At 38.9% G+C, this 27,238-nt stretch overlaps 2 protein-coding genes and 1 long non-coding RNA gene across 9 annotated transcripts in view; 2 read left to right on the top strand and 1 right to left on the bottom strand.

Annotated features, from left to right (window-relative positions):
- Positions 1–1,676: 1,676 nt before the first annotated feature.
- Positions 1,677–4,892, top strand: LOC106675058 (dehydrogenase/reductase SDR family member 11). Its single transcript, XM_014408857.3, has 7 exons — positions 1,677–1,823; positions 2,308–2,517; positions 2,781–2,875; positions 3,968–4,097; positions 4,240–4,332; positions 4,418–4,483; positions 4,607–4,892. The coding sequence occupies exons 1-7, from the start codon at positions 1,692–1,694 to the stop codon at positions 4,634–4,636; spliced, it is 756 nt and encodes a 251-aa protein (XP_014264343.3). The 5' UTR covers positions 1,677–1,691; the 3' UTR covers positions 4,637–4,892.
- A 1,265-nt stretch (positions 4,893–6,157) lies between these two features.
- On the top strand, positions 6,158–14,159 carry LOC112430056 (dehydrogenase/reductase SDR family member 11). The gene is made up of 8 exons (XM_024804972.2): positions 6,158–6,212; positions 6,416–6,699; positions 8,576–8,785; positions 12,510–12,604; positions 13,375–13,504; positions 13,624–13,716; positions 13,813–13,878; positions 13,994–14,159. The coding sequence occupies exons 1-8, from the start codon at positions 6,173–6,175 to the stop codon at positions 14,021–14,023; spliced, it is 948 nt and encodes a 315-aa protein (XP_024660740.2). The 5' UTR covers positions 6,158–6,172; the 3' UTR covers positions 14,024–14,159.
- LOC112435915 (uncharacterized) overlaps positions 12,605–27,238 on the bottom strand; it is a 20,211-nt gene continuing 5,577 nt past the window's right edge. For all 7 annotated transcript variants that reach the window (XR_013092988.1, XR_013092986.1, XR_013092991.1 and 4 more), the window contains 3 exons: positions 26,912–26,970; positions 25,993–26,069; positions 12,605–13,278 (listed from right to left, as the gene is read on the bottom strand). This is a non-coding gene — a long non-coding RNA (uncharacterized LOC112435915). The remainder of the gene's footprint in view (positions 13,279–25,992; positions 26,070–26,911; positions 26,971–27,238) is intronic.

Below are 27,238 nucleotides of genomic sequence, written 5' to 3'. Positions count from 1 at the left end.
GTGCCTCATCTCTCTCTCATTCAGTGCTGATTTAAGCAGGAGATGCGCATGGATGACCAAATTAAACAGAGACTGATTTGCCATAAACATATTAAAAAGTAAAGTGAAGTTTTTCTGAATTTAAGAGCATATATAATGTGTGTTTGAATAATGTGTGTCTGTTTATCAGTCTACTCTTAAACTGTACATGTCTTTGTGTATTCAAAAAGAGATCTCGTTCTCAAAGACAATATATTTAAATGTCGGATTAAATACTCCTACTACTTCTACTACTGCTAATGCTATCATGATGATGGAGTTTTTTTCTGCTGTGTCATGCTAACATGAGAGAGAGACTGGGTGGGCAATTAGTTTGTCTTGCTGCAAAGAAATGAATAAACCAATTATTTACAATTTATCATCCATTTTTGTAAATATGACTCTGTGAAAAAGTTCACTGTTCACAACTGGTTTATAAATGACCAGGTTTATTCCAGTTTAAAACTACGGTGTTATGTTAAAACAGCATTTATGTGTTCAACTTTACAATGCAAGTCTTGCTGGATGTAGTTATTTATTTTTTGTTTACATAAAAACAAAACAAACCTTAGAAACTTGAATAAAGTTCATGCTCACAGGTGTACACACGGGTGATCACACCCACAAACTACACCCTTTTTGGCTCCTACCTCAAAGCACACTGTGTTCTGTTGATCTTATGTGCTGCACAATAATGTTTAATATTTAGTATTTACTGTCATATTCCCATATATCATTGTGATGTTGTTTATTCTATTACTCTTGTTCTCTTCTGCTTGTTTTCTTTTTTCTTTCTCAACAGGTGATCTAGGTGATTGATATATGCATTTTTTTTTCTGCCCATTCTGTTGGTTTTTGTTTTTTGCCCTTCTCCCCCGTCCCTCTTCTCAGCTGTTTTTCTTTCCCTCTTTCTTTCTCCCCTTCTTTCCTCCAGTCAAGTCTGTCCCGTATTCAGCAAGTGAAAATAAAATAAACAATAAAATGTGAATCAAATGGACCATTATGGCAAGGCTGGGATGGTCAATTTGGTAAAGTAAATCCGTTGGGCATCTTTCTTTGCCTTTAGACAATAATTCTGATGGCAAAAGAGCCAAACGGGACAGGCAAAAAAAAAAAAAAAAAGAAAAGAAACTTGAATAAAAAACTAAACAATATTCAAAGCTCTTTCCCCTTAAATTTAAACTTCTACCACATTCTTTGTTGCAGCATAGATTTTGATTCAGGATTCTTTTAGTGACACTTTCTCAGTCTATGGTGTTAGAGAGGAAACACCGATGATGGTCACAAACACATTATTATCCATTTATTGGACATTAAAGTGAAGCAACAGGTATAACTTACTCTGTAGACGTTATTGTGGCAGTGCAAGGTACAAAGAACTGTGCAGGGAGTACTAAAACAAGTATGATATGGAATCTTGAGATAAGAGATTTTGTTTGATTTAGCTTGGCAGTGTAACGAATAACAAGTGTTTAATCAATCACTGCTTTCCATTCATTGGCGTGAAGGCTGCACCAAGACTTGCAACATCTTTCTGTAATATATATATATAGAGAGAGAGATAGCTCACTTTAAAGGACAGTTTGAGCTCAAGGGTGACTATCCTGGAGACCCAGCGTCCCTCTCTTCATACTTGTTTTTCTTTCTTGCGTGTAGCAGGAATCCAAGCTGTGATGGAGCGCTGGCGGGGCAGAGTGGCTCTGGTGACCGGAGCCTCGGTCGGCATTGGGGCGGCTATAGCCGTAGAGCTGGTCCGACTCGGTATGAAAGTGATGGGCTGCGCCAGAGATGTTGGAAAAATACAGGTTTGTTCTGAAGTGAAAGACTCATATAATTTTTGATATGCAAATCATTTTTAATTGTGTCAGGCTGGAATGAAAACTCAGACTTTCTGCGAGAGTGCAAAGTATATTTTACACAAGATCTTCCAGCTGTGTCAGGCTTACATAAGTCATTTTATTTAACTGTAATTAAACCTGTTTTACAACAGGTCAGTCATTGTCGCACGACAATACAGACTGTGTGTAAAACTTGATTATTGATAGATGATCAATAGATTCATTGATAGATGTGGCACAACACTTTCAATTTCAATTTACTCCATTGCAGAAAAAGAAGGCTGGACACAACTGAACTGATGACAAACATCTGAATTTCAGTTTTATTTTTTTTTCTCGTCTCTACAGTTTTCACTAGAAAATAAGAAATTAATAAAAACGCTGATTTTAATCTTAATTCTTACCTTTCTAATCTTAAAGCTTATCATCTGCCATTTCCTTTTGGTTTCAGACACTGGCAGCAGAGTGTCAGAGCGCCGGCCACCCTGGTGTTTTGGTTCCTTTCAAGTGTGACTTGACCAAAGAGGAGGAGATTCTGTCCATGTTTGCAGCGATCAAAAATCAGCACAAAGGCGTGGACGTGTGCATCAACAATGCTGGTCTGGCACAGCCAGAGCAGTTGATAAATGGCAAAAGCAGTGGATGGAAGAACATGATGGACGTAAGAGCTCAGATATTTTAGAAAACAATTATCTTGACTTAGACGTCAATAATATTTTGTGTGCGGTATGTGGAAATACATTCACTGGAATGTTTTCTTTGCAGAATATTGAATGAAATAAAATTATCACTTTTATGTAGCTCTAAAAGTTGGGGAATTATTCTGTTACAGCAGCAAAACACCAAAAACAATTTAGCCCATTAAAATAATAATAATAATTATAATAATTTTTACTTTTTATTTTTCTGCATGGTTTCTTGCAGGTAAACGTTCTTGCACTGAGCATGTGTGCACGTGAAGCTTATCAGTCAATGAAAGAGAGAAATGTGGATGATGGGCACATCATAAACATAAACAGGTGCAGTTTTATTTACTGATGATCAACGACGGCCATGCCTGTGAAGTCTGATGATTTAAACATCTTTCAAATATCTTTGAATATAATCATGCTCAGATTCAGATTGAGATTATGAGCTTCTGTTGGTAACACTAATGGCAAACAAAGAACAATCAAAAGAACAAGATAAAATATACAAACAATAAGTTCACAGCGAACATGCAGACTTGAACAGAGAGGTTTTAAGTTGAGATTTCAACTGGGGGAGAGAACCAATGTTTCTTATATCTGGAGGTAGAAAGTTCCACAGGCTGGGAGCAGAGCAGCTAAAAGCTCTGCTTCCCATGGTGCTGAGGGGGAAAGAAGGCAAGCTGGATAGAAGAAGAAGATCGAAGTGAGCGGGCAGAAGAGGTAGTGCTTGACAGGTCAGAAAGGTAAGGAGGAACAAGGTTATGAAGGGTCTTGAAGGTAATCAGATGAAACTTGTATGCCATTCAGAATTTCATAGGGAGCCAGTGACATTCCTGAAGGATATGGATGATGTGCTGGTATGCGGGCAGCGCAGTTTTGAACCAGTTGAAGCTTATGGAGGGATTTTTGGGGGAAACCATGCAAGAGAGAATTACAATAGACAGTGTGGGATGTAACTATACTATGATCAAGAAAGGATACAGACTGGGTGGAAAGAGAAGGATACAATCGGTCCGTGTTGCGTAGATGGAAATAGGCAGAACAAGTGAGATCATTAATGTGAGATTTATAAGATAGTGAGCTGTCTAGGATGATGCCAAGACTCTTAACCTAAAGTGAATGGAAACTGTGGAGATTTCAATAGTGAGAATGAAAAGATTTGCCTTTATTCCCAATATTGGGAATAAATAGGCATATTTGTGCACATTTTTGTATATTCAATCCTGGAATTCAGTTCAGTAGATGAGTTTGAGATGAGGAGGAAGAGGGTGACATTTTATTAAGATGCCAGTGGCGCTCACTCGTTTCATTTCTTTGGTAAAGAGGACTCCTCCTCCAAGGATAAAACACAGATGTGATCCTGAAATCAGATAAAAAATATGTTGGTAAATGCTGACCTAGTGAAATGTTCTTCTGTTGTAGTGTGGGTGGACATCATGTCTATCCCGTTCCCGATTTACATTTCTACATGGCGACCAAGTTCGCTGTAACCGCGCTGACTGAGGGCCTGAGGCAGGAGCTGCGTGCAGAAAAAACTCATATCAGAGCCACGGTAAGGTTTTAAAGAACACTGATAAACCCAAAAAGTGCCCTTAAAACCAATTTCAGCTGCTATGAGACACATTTACAATACTTTCCGAAGTCGACACACAATCACACTTCTTTTACCTTTGTTTTTCTTTTGTTTTTTACAGAGCCTCTCTCCTGGTTTAGTGGACACAGAATTTGTATCACGGCTCCACAGCAATGAACCTGAAAAAGTAGCTGCTATGTACAGTGAATTTAAGGTATAATTATTAATCTCACAGTTTATAGATTGTTAATATGATTACTCTGATAAAAGTTATTAAGCATTTTTCACTTCTCTGACAGCCTTTGGAACCAAAAGACATTGCCAGTGCTGTCACATACGTGCTCAGCGCCCCGCCTCATGTTCAGGTTTGTAGGTTTTCTCTTATTTTCAACTTTTTAAATGTTCACTTATTGAATTTAGCTCATTAATATTGTAAATATCACCAGATTACTCAAAATAAGATAATATTTCTATAACTTTCCTTTCAGGTTGGCGACATTAACTTTGAAGCTGTGTAGCTGGTAACACAGTGCAGGCACACAATCCAGCCTCCACAACAAAGTGGTGTGAAACTCCTGACTGCTCAACACTGCTCTCCATTTATCCTCTGCTAAGAAAAAATAAATAAAAACCACCAACCATTACTGAGCACACTCCTACGTGATCCTAAAATGATAAAAAGCCAAGTCAAAGTTGAATTTTTCATCAAACAGAACTGTCAAAATGACTGTGAGAAAATTACCAAAATAAATTTTTCTAATGCGAATGAAGAAAGACTTGAGAATGTTTTTGTTCAATTCAGATGCACACTGACCTAAACTGAAATTGAACTCAACAGAATTAACAATAAACTGTTCTTATTAACTATGCCCTAGAGACTGGTAAGTGGCCTTTGTTCATTAATCTATGTTCTCCAACCAGTTGGTGAATGGTTGCTGGAAGTTTTTGGCAGTCACTAGGTAAAATTCGGGGCAAGGAGGTATATGGTGCTGTACTAAAAACTCTGTTGTGGTTCCTTTGTACGGTAGCAGATTTCTGCACTCTCCAACAGTTTGTGTGGATGATGCAAATATTTCTGAAAACACTCACCAAATCGCTGAGTGTCTTGACAATTTGACACTGCTCAGCAAGCACAATGCTCCGTTGTCAAGGATGCAATAGAGAACTGTTTGCTAGTGTTAATTGTGGTTGTAATAAATAATACATTTGTTGTAAATAATTAAATGCAGGTATCTGAGAGAGTACACTTTTAAAGGAGTTGTCAATACAAAACTTAGCCTACCAAGAAATCATATAAGTTTGGTTTCAAAAACTGGCAGCAGAGTGTCAAAGTGCTGGCCACCCTGGTGTTTTGGTCCCTTTCAAGTGTGACTTGACCAAAGAGCAGTAGATTCTGGCCACGACTGTACTATGACCTGTAGTGGCTAATATTGTAATGGAAGTAAAAGCAGAGCTTTGAAATGCAAAATAGTGATGATCTTCAGAGGTATGTTTTCTTGGGACATTTTGTGCTCTTCACGAAGAACCAGCCATGGTTTAAATTCCATACATCAGTATTGCCATGTTTATATCAGTGTTATCTTAATATGAGTAAAGTGTTTGTGTTTAAAATGCAATTAAAAGGAAAGTTCAATGAAATAAGAGAAAATCACGACTCTGAAAATGCAGAGAGGCGCTGAGCACATATTATGATGGCACTGGCAACATCTGTTTTTTCTAGAAGCTATCAGAGAAGAGAAAGCATGTCTGTCATTTCTCCACAACTGTTCCTAAAAGAGAAATCCAATTTAAAATACTCCAACTGCTGCAACTAATACTACTGCCACAAATAATAATAAATAAAGTTAATGATAATGAGGTTTTTTCTGCTGTGTCATGCTGAGATGACACCAAGAAACTAGGCGAGCAGCCAGTTTATGTTACTCTATAACCGAATTGCAATTCATCATCCATTATAACTCTGTACACATGACTCTGTGTCAAAGTTCATTTTTATCAGTATAATAATGTAACAATGCTTAGTGTAGTTTTATTTTATTTTATATGGATCGTTTATGGAAATTTGTTTCTACCCTAACCTAATTCTAACTACCGGTAAGTAACAAAGTAACTAATTACTTTTAAAAATAAGTAATCAGTAATTAGTAACTACTTACTATTTTCAAGTAACTTGACCAACACTGCTGATAACACATGAGAACAATAAACGTATCATTTTCAGTTGTAACCCACAAACTGAACGGTAATGTACACTCGTCTTTAGGTTTTTGATAGTTCGTCACTGTTTCTACGTCTAGTTGGTTGGAATGGAGGCGAAGTCAACGGGATCCGTTCTCCCTACCTAGTGCGCGCTCCCGACGCAGAGGAAACTAATTCTGTCGGGGATATCTATCTTGGCACGTCCCTCTCTTCAAACTTTTGGTGCGTGAGCTGGTTAGGGCTGTCTTTGATGGAGCGCTGGCGGGGCAGAGTGGCTCTGGTGACCGGAGCCTCGGTCGGGATCGGGGCGGCTGTAGCCGTGGAGCTGGTCCGGCTCGGTATGAAAGTGGTGGGCTGCGCCAGGGACGTGGGGAAAATACAGGTTTGCTCTGAAATAACAAACTCGATTTCGGAAGAGTTATGTTATGCCGGTGTTGTGCCAAAAAGTGATTGTCGGCCAAAAACTGATTTCCGGTATTTGCCAAAAACTGATTGCTCGTATTTAAACTGCTATAAGTAACTTGTTGGCCTATAATATGTGAAACATATGTCAAATGCATCCCTCATGGATGACACAAAGTCATATTGAGCCACAAACAACATTCGTGTAACAAGGTAGAAGCCGCAATCAGTTTTTGGCAACGACTTTTATAGAACCTTTATTTATGCAGTTAAAAAAAATCTCATTAACATTAAAAATGTCTTTTGTAAGAGTAAGACAGCAGAAATGGCAGCAAATATTACAATAGTTCTGTAAAAATATTGTAAGTGGGGAAAAAGGACCGGATTGGTTATAATGTGAGTACAATAACACAGAGTTATAAAGATACTTGAAAAAACAGATAATCTTTTAATTCTATATATAACCCCTTTGTAAACGCTGTTCACCGAAGTCTATTTACCAACATACGTAAAGATATTACACATAAAAAATACACGGAAACATTGGAAATCACTTTTTGGCAGGCAAATCACTTTTTGGCAGTTTTCTCTGTTAGCAGTAGTTTACCGTTTTCTTGCGTCTTTTTTGTACATCAAGCTAGTTACCGTTACAACATTCACTTTCGGTCACACAGGAAGTTACCAAAATAAAAGCACAAACGTTCAAGGTTCAAGGTTCTTTATTTGTCACATGCATAGTTATACAAGTATAAGTTATACTTATACTTGTAACCCGTGTCAGGCTACATTTCACTGTATAACACACAGTGAAATGTAGCCTGACACGCTCCTCGACATGTGCAAAAATGGGGGGGAGAACATATAGTATATACATTGGGTGAATGTGCAGTAGTAGTAGCAAGCAGGTGAATTCTGTACATTAATATGAATAGACATCTGACATCTGACTATTTTACAGAATAGTTATATTACGTGTTGTTGAGCTAGCTTTACATATCCGCCGTTACACTGTTTGTTTTACAGTAAATCATTTATGCTGTATATATTGGTCTATATGCATGGTTTAAAATAAGCTGCACAATACCAGATCCAAGCTGTGTACTATGCAGTAAAATAAAAAAAATGGTATAAACAGTATGTTGGCACTTGGCAGTATAGGAGACGGAAGTCAGACATGATAACTTACATACTGATGAGTTGTGTAAATCCACAAAGAGCAGTATACCTCGGGTAAACAGCCACAGCACAGGTCAGCTGATCACAGCCTGTAGACAAATCTGCTGGAGCTCTCAATAGAGCCTATTGTGACTCCTGATTCCTTTCCACACACTGCTATAACCACTACAGTGATCTTAGGGTTCTCAAATCTGCAAATCCCATTTTAGCCCCTGACTATACTCATATAGTATATTAATAATAATTATATAATGATGTATTGTATTCATATTATTAAATTAGTATATGTATATTCTGTTTAGATGTAGAGGCAGACTCATCCATCTACAATGTAGGCTGCAGCAAATAGAGCTATAAGTTCATTTGTTTGTCTATGCTTGTGTTCTCACTATCGTTCAGGTGTTCATTAGAGTTTATGTTTAAATTAAGTTTTCATTTCCATGACTAATTTTGCTATTATGTTGAAGTTGTATGAGGTTGGGTTTCCTTTGTAAAATAATTGAAAACTCCTTATCTTCTTACTTTTTTGCTTTGAATTCATTTCAGAGTCTGGAAAATGTATCTTTTATCTTAGCAAAGAAGTTTAATCCATAATTCAACTTTTACCAGAGTATTTTTACCACAAGAATCTGAATGCAAAGGTGATTATCAAGGTATCGTCTTTTCCTTTTTGTTTTCAGAAACTGGCAGCAGAGTGTCAGAGCGCCGGTCACCCTGGTGTTTTGGTGCCTTTCAAGTGTGACTTGACCAAAGAGGAGGAGATTCTGTCCATGTTCGCCACGATCAAAGAGCAGCACAAAGGCGTGGACGTGTGCATCAATAACGCTGGCTTGGCTCATCCAGAGGCGCTGCTAAATGGCAAAACCAGTGGCTGGAAAAACATGTGGGATGTAAGAACTCAGAGTTATTTTAGAAAGAAAATATTCCTGGTTGGTATGCAATATAATATTGATAACATATGTTATATGTTGTTGTGTGCTACATATGAAAGCATTCACAGGAGTGGTTTCCCAGCAGAATACTGTATTCTAATGAAATGATAAATTGAGTCATCATCATTTTTTAGAATGAGATAGATGTCTTTTATTTATACAAAAAGTTGGATAAATAGTGTGTTAAAATGTCAAACTATGAAAATCCCCATCTGGTTAAAATAAATACACAATCACAATAGATGAGAAAGATAAAATATTATGCAAAACTGGCTAAAGGCTTTCACTTGGTGTTCGCTCTCTCTGCGTAGAGTATCACCTCCTGTTGCAACACACAGTGATGTTTTTGTGTAGCATATGTGTTGTAATAAAAACTGTATTTACTCGCTAAATTATGTCTCTGTATTCACTCACTGTGTCTTTAGGGATTCACTAGCTTAGCTTAGTTTTTACATTTTTTATTTTAATGATATTGAATTCGAGACTCGGTTTTGCATCCTTGAAAACTCTCTAGCTAGCCAGCCTCCTGTAGTCAGTGCAGCCGAAGGTAGAAGGTAGCGCAGGCCCCATTAGGTGTCCCCCGGCAGACTGTCGAGTAGCTGGGGAAACAGGATGGCTGGATGACGGGGAGGAGGTATCATAGCCCCCGGTACACTACCAACCTGTTCATGTGGCTAACTACTTTTCCCCACTCAATGACACACTCGCAGGAGATCAGACTCTAGGAATTGGCGATTCTGTTTTAAGACATGTTGGCTAAGGGTAAATGCAAATTCAGTAAAATATTAAAAATCAACAAAAATCGACTTAAATGTTAAAAAAGTCACAAAGAAAGAACAATACAGTATCCTCATGAGCACCGAAGAGTAAAACATAAACATTAGGTCTCTCTCTTCCGAGTCTCTGTTAGTACATGAATTAATAATTGATCAACAAATCGATTTACTCTGCCTTACAGAAACCTGGTTACAGCAGGATGATTATGTTAGTTTAAATGAATCAACACTCCTGAGTCTCATTTACCATCAAAATCCTCGAGGCACAGGCTGGGGGAAGGTATGCCTGCAATTTTCCACACCAGCTTATTAATTAACCAAAGACCAAGACATACTTTTAACTCATTTGAAAGCCTGATGCTTAGCCTTGTCCACCTCAGCTGTAAAACTCAAAAAAACAGTCGTATTTGTTATCTTCTATCGTCCACCTGGGCCTTACACAGAGTTTCTGTCTGATTTTTCTGAGTTTTTAACTGATTTAGTGCTCTGTTCAAATAAAATAATTATTATGGGTGATATCCATGTAGATGTTACAAATGACAGTCTCAATCAACGTGGTATTTAATATTTTATTAGATTCAATTGGCTTCCCTCAAAAGGTGAAAAAATTGACGAAAAGCACCGTTGAGCAAAGTATTCCTTTAACGTCAACTAGGAATGACTTAATGAATTTATTCACAAATCAAATTTTAACAATTAGAGAAAAAATTACTCATAATGATCTCACAGATCTAACATTATCTACACATACTTTGAGTACCATTTGTATTTATTTAGTCTTTTTTTCCAATTGACCTTTCTGAGTTAACATAAGTAATTACTTCCTCCAAACCATCAACATGTCTTATAGACCCCATTCTTACAAGACTGCTGAAAGACTGTTGCCTATGTACTTCAGGCCTTCAAGCTGGCAGTAGTTAAACTTAAAAAGCCGTTACTTAAAAAGCCATCTCTTGACCCTGTGGTTTTAGATGTTTATAGGCCAATTTCTAACCTTTCATTTCAAAAATTGTCAAACAGCTAATAGATCATATGCAGACAAATGGCTTATTTGAAGAGTTTCAATCAGGTTTCAGAGCTCATCAAAATACAGAAACGCCTTTAGATAAGTCCCAAAAAATTGATTCTGATCATCTGGATCAGTGGGAGAAACGTTTCGTCACTCATCCAAGTGACATCTTCAGTTTCAGATGACCCAACCTCATAAACAGTACCTTTGCACAATGACTGAAACCAGCCCACTGAATGAAAAAAATGGGCTGTGAGGTCAGCTCCTGGATTATTACTATCCAAACTGGCATGACCAAAGATCAACAACCGCTGAACAAAGACCATCGCTGAACCAATTTTACAATGCTGTGATTGCAGCCATTTGCTAACTCACTTTTAGTGAATTTTACAAATGATCTTCTTGGCCCCTGACAGTAGTCAGTCTAGCTTATCCTGCTAGACCTCAGCGTTCGATAATGTTGACCATAATATTCTATTAGAGCGATTAGAACATGCTGTAGGTATTACAGGTACTGCACTGAAGTGGCATGTATCATATCGATCAAATAGCATCCAATTGTTCTGTAGTTTCTGTGCCAGGACCAGTTTACATGCTTCCCTTAGGCAGTATCATCAGAAGGCATAGGATGAATTTTCACTGCTATGCAGATGACACCCAACTTTATCTATGCATGAAGCCAGATAACACACCAATTAGTTTGATGTGTGTTAGAAAAATGTCTTAAAGGCATACAGACCTGGATGACCTCCAATTTTCTGTTTCTAAATTCACAAAAAACTGAGGTTATTGTACTCGGCCCTAAAATTCCTAGAAATATGGTATCTAACCAGATACTTACTCTGGATGGCATTGCTTTGGCCTCCAGTAACACTGTGAGGAACCGTGGAGTCATTTTTAACTAGGATATTTCCCTTAATGTACATTTTAAACAAATATGTAGGACTGCTTTTTTTCCATTTGCACAGTATCTCTAAAATTAGAAATATCCTGTCTCAGAGTGATGCTGAAAAACTAGTTGATGCATTTATTACTTTTAGGCTGGATTAGTGTAATTCATTATTATCAGGAAGTCCTAAAAACTTCCTGAAAAGCCTTCAGTTAATCTAAACTGCTGCAGCAAGAGTACTGACAGGGACTAAAAGAGAGAGCATATTTCTCCTATACTGGCTTCCCTTCATTGGCTCCCTGTTAAATCCAGAATTGAATTAAAAAATCCTGCTCCTCACATACAAGGTCTTAAATAATCAGGCCCCATCTTATCTTAATGATGTCATAGTATTGTATCCTTGCATTAGAGCACTTCGCTCTCAGACCACAGGCTTACTTGTGGTTCCTAGAGTATTTAAAAGGTGAATGGGAGCCTTCAGTTTTCAGGCCTTTCTTCTGTGGAATATGGGAGACAGACACTATCTCTACTTTTAAGATTAGGCTTAAAACTCCTTTTTGCTAAAGCATATAGTTAGGGCTGGATCAGGTGACTCTGAATCCTCCCTTAGCTATCCTGCAACAGGTGTAAGCTGCTCTCTTCCACAGCATGTCTTTTATCCTGTTTTCCTTCTCTCACCCCACCTGGTCGCGGTCCCTGAGCCTGGATCTGGTGGAGGTTTCTTCCTGTTAGAAGGGAGTTTTTCCTTCCCACTGTCACCACTTTGCTTGATCATAGGGGGTCATTGTAATGTTGGGGTTTTTTCTCTGTATGTATTAGGGTCTACCTTAAAATATAAAGCACCTTAAGGCGACTGTTGTTGCGATTTCGTTCTGTATAAATAAAATTGAATTGAATTAAAAGAATTTGTTCATCTTGAGTGCAAATAGCAACAAGGAAAAGTATCATTTTGATGCATTGATTACATATATTTGTTTTACCGTTTATTTCACTGCTGGTTTCTTACAGGTGAACGTTCTTGCACTGTGTATCTGTGCACGTGAAGCTTATCAGTCAATGAAAGAGAGAAATGTGGACGATGGGCACATCATTAACATAAACAGGTGCAGTTTTATTTTACTGATGGACAGTGATGGGTATGCTTGTGCAGTTTACACAAACATCTTATAATTCAGTCATTCTTTTGGCAACTCTGCACAATGGACTTTTCTCACAGCACACATTGTATCTCCCCCTTTAAGAACCCTACTATAGCCAATGAGTGTTTTTATTACTGGTAGGTCCAATAAAAATAAATACCAGACTGCTGTGTCAATAACAATATATTAGAACCAAAAGGGACATCTTCATATTGCTTTCATTGGCCAGCTAGCAGTTCAGAACTAAAAGATTTTTGAGTTTACTATGAAAATCATCAAGAAAAATGAAACCAAATCTAATTGCCAGAACCGAGAAATGTTTTGCTTTTTTTAAATCTCAAAACACAAGTACCTTCCTGGTTATACATTATATAGAAACCTTTAAATTACAGCACAACAGCATAGTGATGCAGTGGTTAACACTGTTATCTCACAACTTATCTCACAAATCCAGCATCTGGCCAGTGTCTTTCTCTGTGTAGTTTGCATCTTCTCCCTGTGTCTGCAGGAGTTCTCACCTTCCCACATAGTCCAAAGACATGCAGTAAGTTGGGTTAGTTTAGTTGAACTGTGTCTGTGTCTCTGTGTCCTGTGACAGACTTGGGACCTGTCTGTGCTGTACCCGAGGCTCCTGGACCCTGAATTAGATAAGCAAAAGAAAACAGGTGGATGTTAAACGATATAGAAACTGTTGCCATTGTTGTTATAACACTTGTAAATATCCTCTGTTGCAGTGTGTGCGGCCATCAAGTGTTTCCTAATGCTGACGGACATTTCTACACCGCCACCAAGTATGCTGTAACTGCGCTGACTGAGGGCCTGAGGCAGGAGCTGCGTGCAGAAAACACTCATATCCGGGCCACAGTAAGCTTTTGAAAGACACTGTAACCAGCTCCAAAGTACCTTTAACACTAATGTCAGCTGTTATGAGATGCACACAGAGTACTTCTTGAAGAATCCTCATTAATAATGTCATTTTGCAGAGCATTTCTCCTGGCGTTGTGAAGACAGAATTTGCATACCGCGTCTACAGAGACAATTCTGATAAAGCAGCTGCAGTATACACTGATTATAAGGTAAAATCATTATTCCTTCATTTCCTACAATCGCTACAGTATTGTTGATATGATTACTATTAAAATTTCATTAAGCACTTTTCACTTCTTTGATAGTCTCTGGAAGCAAAAGACCTCGTCCATGCCGTCACATATGTGCTCAGTGCCCCTCCTCATGTTCAGGTTTGAGATTTTCTCTCATTTTCCTCTTTTTTGTGACCTTTTGAACTTTTCTATTTTCCATTTTAAATATCAGCAGTTTAGTCATAAGATAACATTCATCTATCTTTTCTTTCAGATTGGGGAGATTTTGCTTGAAAGTCTGTAGCAGGTGTCATGCAACTTGGCCTTGAGACCCATCCCAATCTTTACATCAAAGTAGTGTGACCGGCTCTCCTTACTTCTCAACACTGTCAGATTGTAATCAATTCACAGAAGGATAAAATAAAGGAAACTCATCCAGCTGTTTTCTGTCTAATTGTCTTCTTATCAAAGGTCCCTGTGGTACCTTTTTACAAGCGTCCTACTGGCCAGCAAGGAATGCCCATGAAAACACTTTAATTAATGACAGCTTCCTTCTTATTGTAACAGATCTCAGTTGCTGGATAGTATTTAAGCTCTAAGAGTGTTTTTACTGTTAAGCAGATGTTCATTTCAGCAGGTTAGAACCTTAGCTGGTTTGGGGGGGGGGGTGTCATGGAGCAACCGTACAAGTCATAAGGGCCTAAAGACTGATGAACAAAGGTCACTTACCAATGTATGTTCTCCAACCAGTTGGTGAATGGTTGCTGGAAGTTGTTGGCAGTCACTAGGTAAAATTCGTGGCAAGGAGGTATATGGTGCTGTACTAAAACCTCTGTGTGGTTCCTTTGTATGGTAGCAGATTTCTACACTCTCCGGGAGTTTGTGTGGATGATGCAAATATGTCTACAAGCACTCACCAAATTGCTGAGTGTCTTGACACTTTGACACTGCTCCGCAAGCACAATGCTCCATTGTCAAGGATGCAATAGAGAACTGTTTGCTAGTGTTCATTTTTGGCTCTAATAAACAATACATTTGGTGTAAATAAACAAACGCAGGTATCTGAGAGAGTAAGCTTTTAAAGGAGCTATCATGTCAATATAAAACTTTGACTACCAAGAAAACATAAGTTTGACTTAAAAAACTGGCAGCAGTGTCAAAGTTCTGGCCACCTTGGTGTTTTGGTCCCTTTCAAGTGTGACTTGACCAAAGAGCAATAGATTCTGGCCATGACCAATGTTCCCTCTAATTTTTCATGTGTCTGAGCGACCACACAAACTCCCTGAGCGGTCCCTTGGACCACTGTGAGCAACATTAGACGTGTGCACTGTGGTTATGCCAGCATCGAATCCATCCAAGGTTTATTAAAATAATCAAATTACAGCATTTACATTTATGTTAGACTACTATTAATTAACTGCTTTAGCCCACTTACAATGAAAATTAAAAAAAAAAAAATCTTGTTCATGACCTGTGTAGTATGTTAACACTTTTGGAAGTAAAAATAACTTGAATTCCAATTTTGAAAACAAAACTTTTTTTTTTTTTTTATAAAGCTCTGACTTGAATTATGAGTATGGGTCTGTGTTCTGGGAGAGAGTCCTGTAACTCTGTCTGCAAAATACAGTATATAATGACCAATGTTGGACAATTAACAATTAAATGTTGGACAATTTATTTTTTTAAATAAACATTTCAAACTATTTACAGAACAATCAGCTGTTCTGCATCAAATCTGATGCCACACAAATTATTTGTGTCACTCCAAAAAATAATTTCTGTCCACTATGAGATAAAAGAGAACAACAGCCTGATACCTGCAGGCCTGACAACAGGAGATGTATCACTCCTGTAACACCTGTAACATTCAGCAGTCGCCTCATTGTTCTGACACACAAAACAAAACTATTGACTACACTACACACTAACTACACAAGATTTGCGCTAAACGTCGCAAATCTCTCACGTCTCAAAACACCGCCGTCACTCCTAAAACTTCCCCCTTCCTAAACAACTAAATGCCATGTTGCTTTATCATTTTTTGATTGGTCGACATGGTACATTTTTCGACCAATAGCAATAGGGTTTTTTTTTTTGGTGTTGTTTTTGCTCACAGGCGGAGAGTGCTTTTGAGGTTTTCTTTATAAAACACAGTTTTTACTGTTTCTTCCCGCAGTAAATATAAACAACGATAGTATTGACTATGTGCACGTTAGCATATGCTACTTCCGGTGCGGAAACTCCTGTGGGGAGCTTTGCTTCCGGTGTCCTATTCGCGCCTGGTTTACGGTCCAAAACAAGTTAAGCAAATGAATCAAGTGGCGATTTACATTTCTATAGATGTCTTGGGCATTTACCCAATATATCTGTAAATGATGTTCATCGACTTGTCGATATTTTTCCCCCGCGCCTCAGAGCAAAAGAGAAAAGGGATTCAAATGTTATATTTCTCAGCTGTCCCTCGTTTATCGTGGGTGTTATGTTCTAAAAATAACCAGCAATAGGTGAAATCAAGTAGCCAATTTTATTTTTTGACAGTGCAAAACGTTTGGTGGACATGGTGGACATACAGTACTGCACCTCAGAGTCACACTGCTAGCGATCAATGCAGCGATTCTGTACTGTACAGGAGAGACGTCACGGAGGAGATCGTCTGCAGCGATCAGGACGCAGGACAAAATGTGATGTAAAAAAAAAAAGCATGCAAACTTGCACTAAAAAAATCCGTGAAACAGCGAGGTGAAAGGTGAACCGCGTTACAGCGAGGGACCGCTGTAATTTTGAAGGTAAGTCACAACATACCCTTCATAAATACTAATGTATAGAAACCGTTACCAGCAATCATTCATTTTTTGTGTGGCTTTTTTCACGGTTTGTTAACATGCCGTGTAGGCGTGTACTTGACTAGCTGATATCGACATAACGGGGGAAACATCTGGTTTGACTATTCTTCAGCTGTAGTTTGAATGCTGAACATTTGCCTGTTTAAATCATAAGACCAGTGACTATACAGAGATGTGCTTCTGAATGTGGACGATGTGTCTTCTGCTGCAGTAATGCAGTTCTGCTTGTGTTGAGTGATGTAAACAACTGATCGATCTAAAGGCTTTAAACGTCAAAATTGATCATTAGATTTTTTATGACACAACAGCGGTGAGTGTTCCCACCTTCTCCTCTTTGTAACTTTCCGTTTTCGAGTTTTGGACATGATTTTGGAGTATATCTTTGCAGTAGCGATTGACCGCAAAGTAAAGCTACCGGAAATGCACTACCCCACATCCGGTCTCAAACCAGGAAGTTAGCATTGTCTCGTGCACATAGTCAATTCAGGAAGAAAACCAAACATTGCATATATTTTTTTATCATAACTCCAGTTTTACTTGGCCTATCAACACAATTTAAAAACTGGTATAAAGTTCACACTTTTTCTGTCAGTTGTTCCGTCTGTCCTGCTCACATCTCCAATGGTTGTACAGGTTGTCATTAACGTGGCTTCACTCCACATCAGCCACGCTGCTTTGCTAGCTAAAACACCGGTGTCGTCACATAAGGACGCTGTCATAGCCTGTCAATGACGTTCATTAGCTGCGTATATATATGAATGTGAATCGCATCATTGGCTGGACTATGGGATAAGGTGGCATCGTTCTAATCCCATACGGGATCAGCCAGTCACTTTCTGACTAACACTGCAAAACAGAATTGTTAAAGTATTTGTTTTAAGTTCAATTCAGGTTAGATTTTTTTTTGGTGCACAACGCAGATTTTCTGTGCGCAGAGACCGTGCCAGCAGTGCACAATTGCGCACGCACGCAGCTTAGAGGGAACATTGGCCAGGACTGTACTATGACCATAGCTGGACTGGCCATCAGGCATACCGGGCATTTGGCACCAGGCCGATGGTGATTTTTCATTTTTATGGGCCGGTGATTTTTTTCTTTTCTTTTCTTTTTATTTTTTTGTAACGGTAGAAACAATGAAAGGTGGTGCATTGGCCAGATGCTGGTCGATGTGTAAAAATAACTCAGTTGTTTGGTGGCGGCTATGGCGGAGCTTCCACAGAGGCCAGCATGTGGATGAGGGAAGGGGAGGCAGGAGAAGGAGAGACAAGTGTCAGGTGAACTGAACTTAGAGTAAGAAGTTATGACCTGCAGTCAGTCTGGGTCAGATATAAACCAAGTTTAGGTGGAGTTTATTTTCGTTCTGCTGACTTTTTACAGTCAGTGACAATAACTCGTACTGCGTACTAGCTAGCATGACAGAGTTTCTATACAGCTGGGTGGGTGCTATGATGTTACTGATGTAGCTTGCCATCGCCAGTGTGTGAATGGGTGAATGACTGAATGTAGTGTGAAGCGCTTTGGGGTCCTTAGGGACTAGAAAAGCGCTATACAAATGCAGGCCATTTACCATTTACCATTTACTGATAGTGAACTTTATTTTATTCATAAGGTTAGTTAGTAGAGTTGCCAACCGTCCTGTAAAAATTAAATCGTCCCGCATTCAGAGAAAATTTTGTGTTGAGCTGAAAAGGAACAGTTTGTCCCAGACTTCAGCTACAATAGAAAAAGACACAAAGCTGGAGTTATTCTGTCGTTAAGCTGCACAGTTGCCTCTTCTCCTCTCATTCTCTCCCCCTCTCTCTGTTGTTGCTACTTCAATCATGAAACTGACCAATGATCAGCTGATCGGCTTTTCTCTCTTGCTTGTTTATCTCCCACTTTGCGCCAGAAAGCGGAAACCGGCGGATGTCGTGCTAAACAACAGCAGCAAGTTTAAGATCAGCTGTTGTTAGAATTTATTTAATATTACTTTCTAGTATCAGCTAATGTTTGCTGGCGCCACAGCTGTAAAAGCTGCTGGTCATGATGTCGGTTTGGATATCCTGGTGAGAGGGAAACATGAAGATGAAACCAGGAGATGTCCTTACTGAATCAGAGCTGAACTGTTTCTGAGAGACACATAACACCAGGATCCTTTTCTAAGTAGCTTACAGCTGGTAACTGTGCAGGGGTGGCTCTAGCAAAGTTTTGCCAGGGGGCCAGGTAGGGCATTAACAGGGAAAGGGGGGCACAAAGAAATACTTTTCTTTCTTATTCTCATTTAAAACATCTAGCTCTTATTAAATAGTTATCTGAATCTGGGGCAGGGATAGCTCAGTAGGTAGAGTGGTGGCCCCATGATCGGAAGGTCGGGGGTTCGATTCCCCTGAACAGCTGAGCAAGATACCATCCCTACACACTGCTCCCTGGGTGCCCAATGGCTGCCCACTGCTTCACTGAGTGAATGGGTTAAAGGCAGAGAGGAATTTCCACACGGGGATCAATAAAGTACACTTTCTGAATCTTACGACCAAAGTTTTTATCTGACGTAAAATGTATAGAAACCATACATTTTTTTTGTCCCAGTCCAGCCCTGACTATGACCTCTAGTGATTAATATTGCAAAGGAAGAACAGTAGGATGCAAAAGTTTGGGCAACCTTGTTAATAGTCATTATTTTCCTGTATAAATCGTTGGTTGTTACAATAAAAAATGTCAGTTAAATATATCATATAGGAGACACACACAGTGACATTTGAGAAGTGAAATGAAGTTTACTGGATTTACAGAAAGTGTGCAATAATTGTTTAAACAAAATCAGGCAGGTGCATAAATTTGGGCACCACAAAAAAAAAAAAAGAAATGAAATCAATATTTAGTAGATCCGCCTTTTGCAGAAGTTACAGCCTCTAAACGCTTCCTGTAGGTTCCAGTGAGAGTCTGGATTGTAGTTGAAGGTATTTTGGACCATTCCTCTTTACAAAACATCTCTAGTTCATTCAGGTTTGATGGCTTCTGAGCAAGGACAGCTCTCTTTAACTCACACCACAGATTTTCAATAATATTTAGGTCTGGGGACTGAGATGGCCATTCCAGAACATTGTACTTGTTCCTCTGCATGAATGCCTTAGTGGATTTTGAGCAGTGTTTCGGGTCGTTGTCTTGTTGAAAGATCCAGACCCACCGCAGCTTCAGCTTTGTCACTGATACCTGGACATTGGTCTCCAGAATCTGCTGATACTGAGTGGAATCCATGTGTCCCTCAACTTTGACAAGATTCCCAGTCCCTGCACTGGCTACACAGCCCCACAGCATGATGGAACCACCACCATATTTTACTGTAGGTAGCAGGTGTTTTTCTTGGAATGCCGTGTTCTTTTTCCTCCATGCATAACACCCCTTGTTATGCCCAAATAACTCAATTTTTGTTTCATCAGTCCACAGCACCTTATTCCACAATGAAGCTGACTTGTCCAAATGTGCTTTAGCATACCCCAAGCGGCTCTGTTTGTTCCTAACTGTGGAAACAGACAGCTTAAATCTGTGAGACAGCTTTCTGTATCTTTCCCCTAAACCATGATGGTGAACAATCTTTGTCTTCAGGTCATTTGAGAGTTGTTTTGAGACCCCCATGTTGCTACTCTTCAGAGAAAATTAAAAGAGGAGAGAAACTTACAATTGACCCCCTTAAATGCTCTTTCTCATTATTGGATTCACCTGTGTATGTAGGTCAGGGGTCACTGAGCTTACCAAGCCAATTTGAGTTCCAATAATTAGTTCTAAAGGTTTTGGAATCAAGAAAATGACAGCAGTGCCCAAATTTATGCACCTGCCTGATTTTGTTTAAACAATTATTGCACACTTTCTGTAAATCCAATAAACTTCATTTCACTTCTCCAATATCGCTGTGTGTGTCTCCTATATGATATATTTAACTGACATTTTTTTACTGTAACAACCAACGATTTATACAGGAAAATAATGACTATTAACAAGGTTGCCCAAACCTTTGCATCCCACTGTAAAAGCAGAGCTGTGAAATGCACAATAGTGATGACCTTCATTGGTGTGTTTTCTTGGGACATTTTGTGCTCTTCATTAACAACCAGCCATGGTTTAAATTCCATACATCAGTATGTCCATGTTTATACCAGTGTTATCTTATTATGAGTAAACTGCTTGTGTTTAAAATGCAATTAAAGGGAAAGTTCAATAAGCCACAGTAAAAAGCATGAAACAAGATAAAATCTGAAATCTGAACATGCAGAGAGGCACTGAGCACATATTGTGATGACACTAACAACATCTATTTCTTTCAGAGGCAATCAGAGAAGAGAAAGCATGTGTGTTGGTCTACAAACAAACTTGATATTTCTTTTATCCACACGTGTTCTTTAAAGAGAAATCCTATTTAAAATACTCCAACTGCTGCTACTAATATACTGCCACAAATAATAATAGCAATAATAATAATAATAATACAATTAATAATAATGAAGTTTTTTCTGCTGTGTCATGCTGAGATGAGACCAAGAAACTGGGATGGCAGCCAGTTTATGTTTACATGTTACTATAAAACCGGTGAGTTGCAATTCATCATCCATTATAACTCTGTAAACCTGACTCTGTGTAAAAGTTCATTTCTATCAGTTGGTGCACAAAAATGGCCGTTTAAAGTTTTAATTATTAAAACAGGGTTTCTATTCAATTCAATTCAATTTTATATATATAGCGCCAAATCACAACATAAGTCGCCTCAAGGCGCTTCATAGATACAGAGAAAAACCCAACAATCATATGACCCCCTATGAGCAAGCACTTTGGCAACAGTGGGAAGGAAAAACTCCCTTTTAACAGGAAGAAACCTCCGGCAGAACCAGGCTCAGGGAGGGGCGGCCATCTGCTGCGACCGGTTGGGGTGAGAGAAGGAAGACAGGATAAAAGACATGCTGTGCAAGAGAGACAGAGGTTAATAACAGATATGATTCAATGCAGAGAGGTTTGTTAATACATAGTGAGTGAGAAAGGTGACTGGAAAAGAAAAACTCAATGCATCATGGGAATCCCCCGGCAGCCTATGTCTATTGCAGCATAACTAAGGGAGGATTCAGGGTCACCTGGTCCAGCCCTAACTACAGTGGGGCAAAAAAGTATTTAGTCAGCCACCGATTGTGCAAGTTCCCCCACCTAAAATGATGACAGAGGTCAGTAATTTGCACCAGAGGTACACTTCAACTGTGAGAGACAGAATGTGAAAAAAAATCCATGAATCCACATGGTAGGATTTGTAAAGAATTTATTCGTAAATTAGGGTGGAAAATAAGTATTTGGTCACCTCAAACAAGGAAAATCTCTGGCTCTCACAGACCTGTAACGTCTTCTGTAAGAAGCTTTTCTGTCCCCCACTCGTTACCTGTATGAATGGCACCTGTTTGAACTCATCATCTGTATAAAAGACACCTGTCCACAGCCTCAAACAGTCAGACTCCAAACTCCGCCATGGCCAAGACCAAAGAGCTTTCGAAGGACACCAGGAAAAGTATTGTAGACCTGCACCAGACTGGGAAGAGTGAATCTTCAATAGGTAAGCAGCTTGGTGTGAAAAAATCAACTGTGGGAGCAATCATCAGAAAATGGAAGACATACAAGACCACTGATAATCTCCCTCGATCTGGGGCTCCACACAAGATCTCATCCCGTGGGGTCAAAATGATCATGAGAACGGTGAGCAAAGATCCCAGAACCACACGGGGGGACCTGGTGAATGACCTGCAGAGAGCTGGGACCAAAGTAACAAAGGTCACCATCAGTAACACACTACAACGGCAGGGGATCAAATCCCGCAGTGCCAGACGTGTTCCGCTGCTGAAGCCAGTGCATGTCCAGGCCCGTCTGAAGTTTGCCAGAGAGCACATGGATGATACAGCAGAGGATTGGGAGAATGTCATGTGGTCAGATGAAACCAAAGTAGAACTTTTTGGTATAAACTCAACTCGTCGTGTTTGGAGGAAGAAGAATAGTGAGTTGCATCCCAAGAACACCATACCTACTGTGAAGCATGGGGGTGGAAACATCATGCTATGGGGCTGTTTTTCTGCCAAGGGGACAGGACGACTGATCCGTGTTAAGGACAGAATGAATGGGGCCATGTATCGTGAGATTTTGAGCCAAAACCTCCTTCCATCAGTGAGAACTTTGAAGATGAAACGCGGCTGGGTCTTCCAACATGACAATGATCCAAAACACACCGCCCGGGCAACAAAGGAGTGGCTCCGTAAGAAGCATTTGAAAGTCCTGGAGTGGCCTAGCCAGTCTCCAGACCTCAACCCCATAGAAAATCTGTGGCGGGAGTTGAAAGTCCGTGTTGCTCGGCGACAGCCCCAAAACATCACTGCTCTCGAGAAGATCTGCATGGAGGAATGGGCCAAAATACCAGCTACTGTGTGTGCAAACCTGGTAAAGACCTATAGTAAAGGTTTGACCTCTGTTATTGCCAACAAAGGTTATGTTACAAAGTATTGAGTTGTATTTGTGTTATTGACCAAATACTTATTTTCCACCCTGATTTACGAATAAATTCTTTACAAATCCTACCATGTGGATTCATGGATTTTTTTTTTTTCACATTCTGTCTCTCACAGTTGAAGTGTACCTCTGGTGCAAATTACTGACCTCTGTCATCATTTTAGGTGGGGGAACTTGCACAATCGGTGGCTGACTAAATACTTTTTTGCCCCACTGTATATGCTTCAGCAAAAAGGAAAGTTTTAAGCCTAATCTTAAAAGTAGAGATAGTGTCTGTCTCCCGAATCCAAACTGGAAGCTGGTTCCACAGAAGAGGGGCCTGAAAACTGAAGGCTCTCCCACCCATTCTACTTTTAAATACTCTAGGAACAACAAGTAGGCCTGCAGAGCGAGAGCGAAGTGCTCTAATAGGGTGATATGGTACTACAAGGTCATTAAGATAAGATGGGGCCTGATTATTTAAGACCTTGTATGTGAGGAGCAGGATTTTGAATTCAATTCTGGATTTAACAGGAAGCCAATGAAGGGAAGCCAAAACAGGAGAAATATGCTCTCTCTTTCTAGTCCCTGTCAGTACTCTTGCTGCAGCATTTTGGATTAGCTGAAGGCTTTTCAGTGCATTTTTTGGACTTCCTGATAATAATGAATTACAGTCGTCCAGCCTGAAAGTAATAAATGCATGAACTAGTTTTTCAGCGTCACTCTGAGACAGGATATTTCTAATTTTAGAGATGTTGCGCAAATGGAAGAACGCAGTCTTATATTTGCTTAATATGTGCGTTGAAGGACATATCCTGGTCAAAAATGACTCCAAGGTTCCTCACAGCGTTACTGGAGGCCAAGGTAATGCCATCCAGAGTAAGAATCTGGTTAGATATCATATTTCTAAGATTTTCAGGGCCGAGTACAATAACCTCAGTTTTATCTGAATTAAGAAGCAGAAAGTTACCGGCCATCCAGGTCTTTATGTCTTTAAGACATTCCTGCAGTTTAACTAATTGGTGTGTGTTATCTGGCTTCATGGAGAGATAGAGCTGGGTGTCATCGGCATAACAGTGAAAATGTATGCTATGTCTTCTAATGATGCTGCCTAAGGGAAGCATGTATAATGTAAACAGAATTGGTCCTAGCACTGAACCCTGTGGAACTCCATAATTAACCTCAGTGTGTGAAGAGGACTCTCCATTTACATGCACAAATTGGAGTCTATTAGATAGATATGATACAAACCACTGCAGTGCAGTACCTGTAATACCTACAGCATGTTCTAATCGCTCTAATAGGATATTATGGTCGACAGTATCGAATGCTGCACTAAGGTCTAGCAGGACAAGCACAGAGATGAGTCCACTGTCAGAGGCCATAAGAAGATCATTTGTAACCTTCACTAAAGCTGTTTCTGTGCTGTGATGAGCTCTGAAACCTGACTGAAACTCTTCAAATAAACCATTCCTCTGCAGATGATCTGTTAGCTGTTTGACAACTATTCTTTCAAGGATTTTTGATATGAAAGGAAGGTTGGAGATTGGCCTATAATTAGCTAAGACTGCTGGGTCTAGAGATGGCTTTTTGAGTAAAGGTTTAACTACAGCCAGCTTGAAGGCCTGTGGTACATAGCCGATCATTAGAGATAGGTTGATCATATTTAAGATTGAAGAATTAATTAATGGCAGGACTTCTTTGAGCAGTTTTGTAGGAATGGGGTCTAAAAGACACGTTGATGGTTTGGAGGAAGTAATTATTGAAGTTAACTCAGAAAGATCAATTGGAGAAAAAGAGCCTAACTTAACATCAATGGTACTAAGAGTAGCTGTAGATAATATTACATCTGTGGGATGATTACTGGTAATTTTTTCTCTAATGATAGAAATTTTATTTGTGAAGAAGTTCATGAAGTCATTACTAGTTAACGTTAAAGGGATGGTTGACTCAAAAGAGCTCTGACTTTTTGTCAGCCTGGCTACAGTGCTGAAGAGAAACCTGGGGTTGTTCTTATTTTCTTCAATCAGTGATGAATAGTAAGATGTTCTGGCTTTGCGGAGGGCTTTCTTATAAAGCAGCAAACTATTTCTCCAGGCTAAATGATGATCCTCTAAATTTGTGACACGCCATTTCCTCTCCAGATTACGAGTCATCTGCTTTAGGGTACGTGTTTGAGAATTATACCACGGAGTCAGGTACTTCTGATTAGAGACCTTAGTTTTCACTGGAGATACAGTATCCAGAGTCGTACGTAGTGAGGAGGTAAAATTATTAACAAGATAATCAACCTCTATTGGGGTAGCGTTCAGATAGCTGCTCTGCTCTGTGTTGGTACAGGGCATTGAAGATGATAACAGTGGGTGGATTATATTCTTAAACTTAGTTACAGCGCTTTCAGAAAGACATCTACTTTGATAAAGTCTACTCTCCACCGCTGTGTAATCAATTATTGTAAATGTAAATGTTATCAGGAAATGATCAGACAGGAGAGGGTTTTCAGGAAACACTTATTATATTGGTTTCTGTATCCAATATAATAACAATGTTTGGTGTAGTTTTTTATTTTACAAAAAAAAACAAAAAAAAAAAAACAAAACCTTTCATGATTAAAAATTCAACTTCCTCAGAAGTTCTTAATTTGCGAGTCACAATTCTGGTATAAAGTATTACCAAATCACACTTTCTTTCCTTCTTGGTTGTTGAGCTATGAAATGCTGATGACCTCCACAAGTTTTTCATTTGTCCAAAATGGAAGGACTCATCCTAAAAAAGCATTTCCCCCTGAAAGTTAAATGTCTCTTTGCTGCTGTATAGAGCATGACTGGGGAATTATTGATTCTTCCCATATTGTCTCTAATCTTAGCGAGGAAATCCTTGACAGAGGCCGAATGGTCACAAATACTTAATATTATACAGAATGTTACAAATTAATTAGCTCACTCACTTCAGTTTTTATTGTGGCAGTCATGTCAAGGTAGTTGTCCCCGGCAGAATTTGTTTCCCCTGCGTTGAGAGCACAGGCTTGGTTGTCCAAATCACAGACAAACAATATAAACACACAAAAAAGGCAATCAGAGAAGAGAAAGCATGTGTGTTGGTCTACAAACAAACTTGATATTTCTTTTATCCACACGTGTTCTTTAAAGAGAAATCCTATTTAAAATACTCCAACTGCTGCTACAAATACTACTGCCACAAATAATAATAACAATAATAATAATAAAATTAATAATAATGAAGTTTTTTCTGCTGTGTCATGCTGAGATGAGACCAAGAAACTGGGATGGCAGCCAGTTTATGTTTATATGTTACTATAAAACCAGTGAGTTGCAATTCATCATCCATTATAACTCTGTAAACCTGACTCTGTGTAAAAGTTCATTTCTATCAGTTGGTGCACAAAAATGGCCGTTTAAAGTTTTAATTGTTAAAACAGGGTTTCTGTATCCAATATAATAACAATGTTTGGTGTAGTTTTTTATTTTACAAAAAAACCTCAAAAAAACAAAACAAAACCTTTCATGATTAAAAATTCAACTTCCTCAGAAGTTCTTAATTTGCGAGTCACAATTCTGGTATAAAGTATTACCAAATCACGCCTTCTTTCCTTCTTGGTTGTTGAGCTATGAAATGCTGATGACCTCCACAAGTTTTTCATTTGTCCAAAATGGAAGGACTCATCCTAAAAAAGCATTTCCCCCTGAAAGTTAAATGTCTCTTTGCTGCTGTATAGAGCATGACTGGGGAATTATTGATTCTTCCCATATTGTCTCTAATCTTAGCGAGGAAATCCTTGACAGAGGCCGAATGGTCACAAATACTTAATATTATACAGAATGTTACAAATTAATTAGCTCACTCACTTCAGTTTTTATTGTGGCAGTCATGTCAAGGTAGTTGTCCCCGGCAGAATTTGTTTCCCCTGCGTTGAGAGCACAGGCTTGGTTGTCCAAATCACAGACAAACAATATAAACACCAAAAAAATTGCTTCTTTTACATGCCTGAATGTGCACAAAATAGGTTTAAATGTTACACAAATTTCTTCAAGTCATAGGTTGTTCCATATTATGTCACTTTTTGCTTGATGCAATGTGCATAAAGTTAAAAGATTAAAAATAATAAAACCAATTTTTAAAAGAGGATTTTTCAAGTGATCCAATTTTAGATGGATTATGCAGAAAAAAATCTA

The sequence above is a fragment of the Maylandia zebra genome, linkage group LG14 (genome assembly GCF_041146795.1).
Source record: "Maylandia zebra isolate NMK-2024a linkage group LG14, Mzebra_GT3a, whole genome shotgun sequence".
NCBI lineage: Eukaryota > Metazoa > Chordata > Actinopteri > Cichliformes > Cichlidae > Maylandia > Maylandia zebra.
The sequence above is the reverse complement of the archived record's forward strand: the minus strand, read 5'-3'. Positions and strand labels throughout refer to the sequence as shown.

Excerpts from the sequence above, each read along its gene's own strand:
- LOC112430056 (XM_024804972.2), top strand. The coding sequence starts at position 6,173 with ATGGAAATTTGTTTCTACCCTAACCTAATTCTAACTACCG. Across the intron at positions 6,700-8,575 it reads GGGACGTGGGGAAAATACAG|AAACTGGCAGCAGAGTGTCA; the intron begins GTTTGCTCTGAA and ends TTTTGTTTTCAG. Across the intron at positions 13,717-13,812 it reads CAGTATACACTGATTATAAG|TCTCTGGAAGCAAAAGACCT; the intron begins GTAAAATCATTA and ends CTTCTTTGATAG.
- LOC106675058 (XM_014408857.3), top strand. The coding sequence starts at position 1,692 with ATGGAGCGCTGGCGGGGCAGAGTGGCTCTGGTGACCGGAGCCTCGGTC. Across the intron at positions 4,333-4,417 it reads CTATGTACAGTGAATTTAAG|CCTTTGGAACCAAAAGACAT; the intron begins GTATAATTATTA and ends CTTCTCTGACAG. Across the intron at positions 4,484-4,606 it reads GCGCCCCGCCTCATGTTCAG|GTTGGCGACATTAACTTTGA; the intron begins GTTTGTAGGTTT and ends CTTTCCTTTCAG.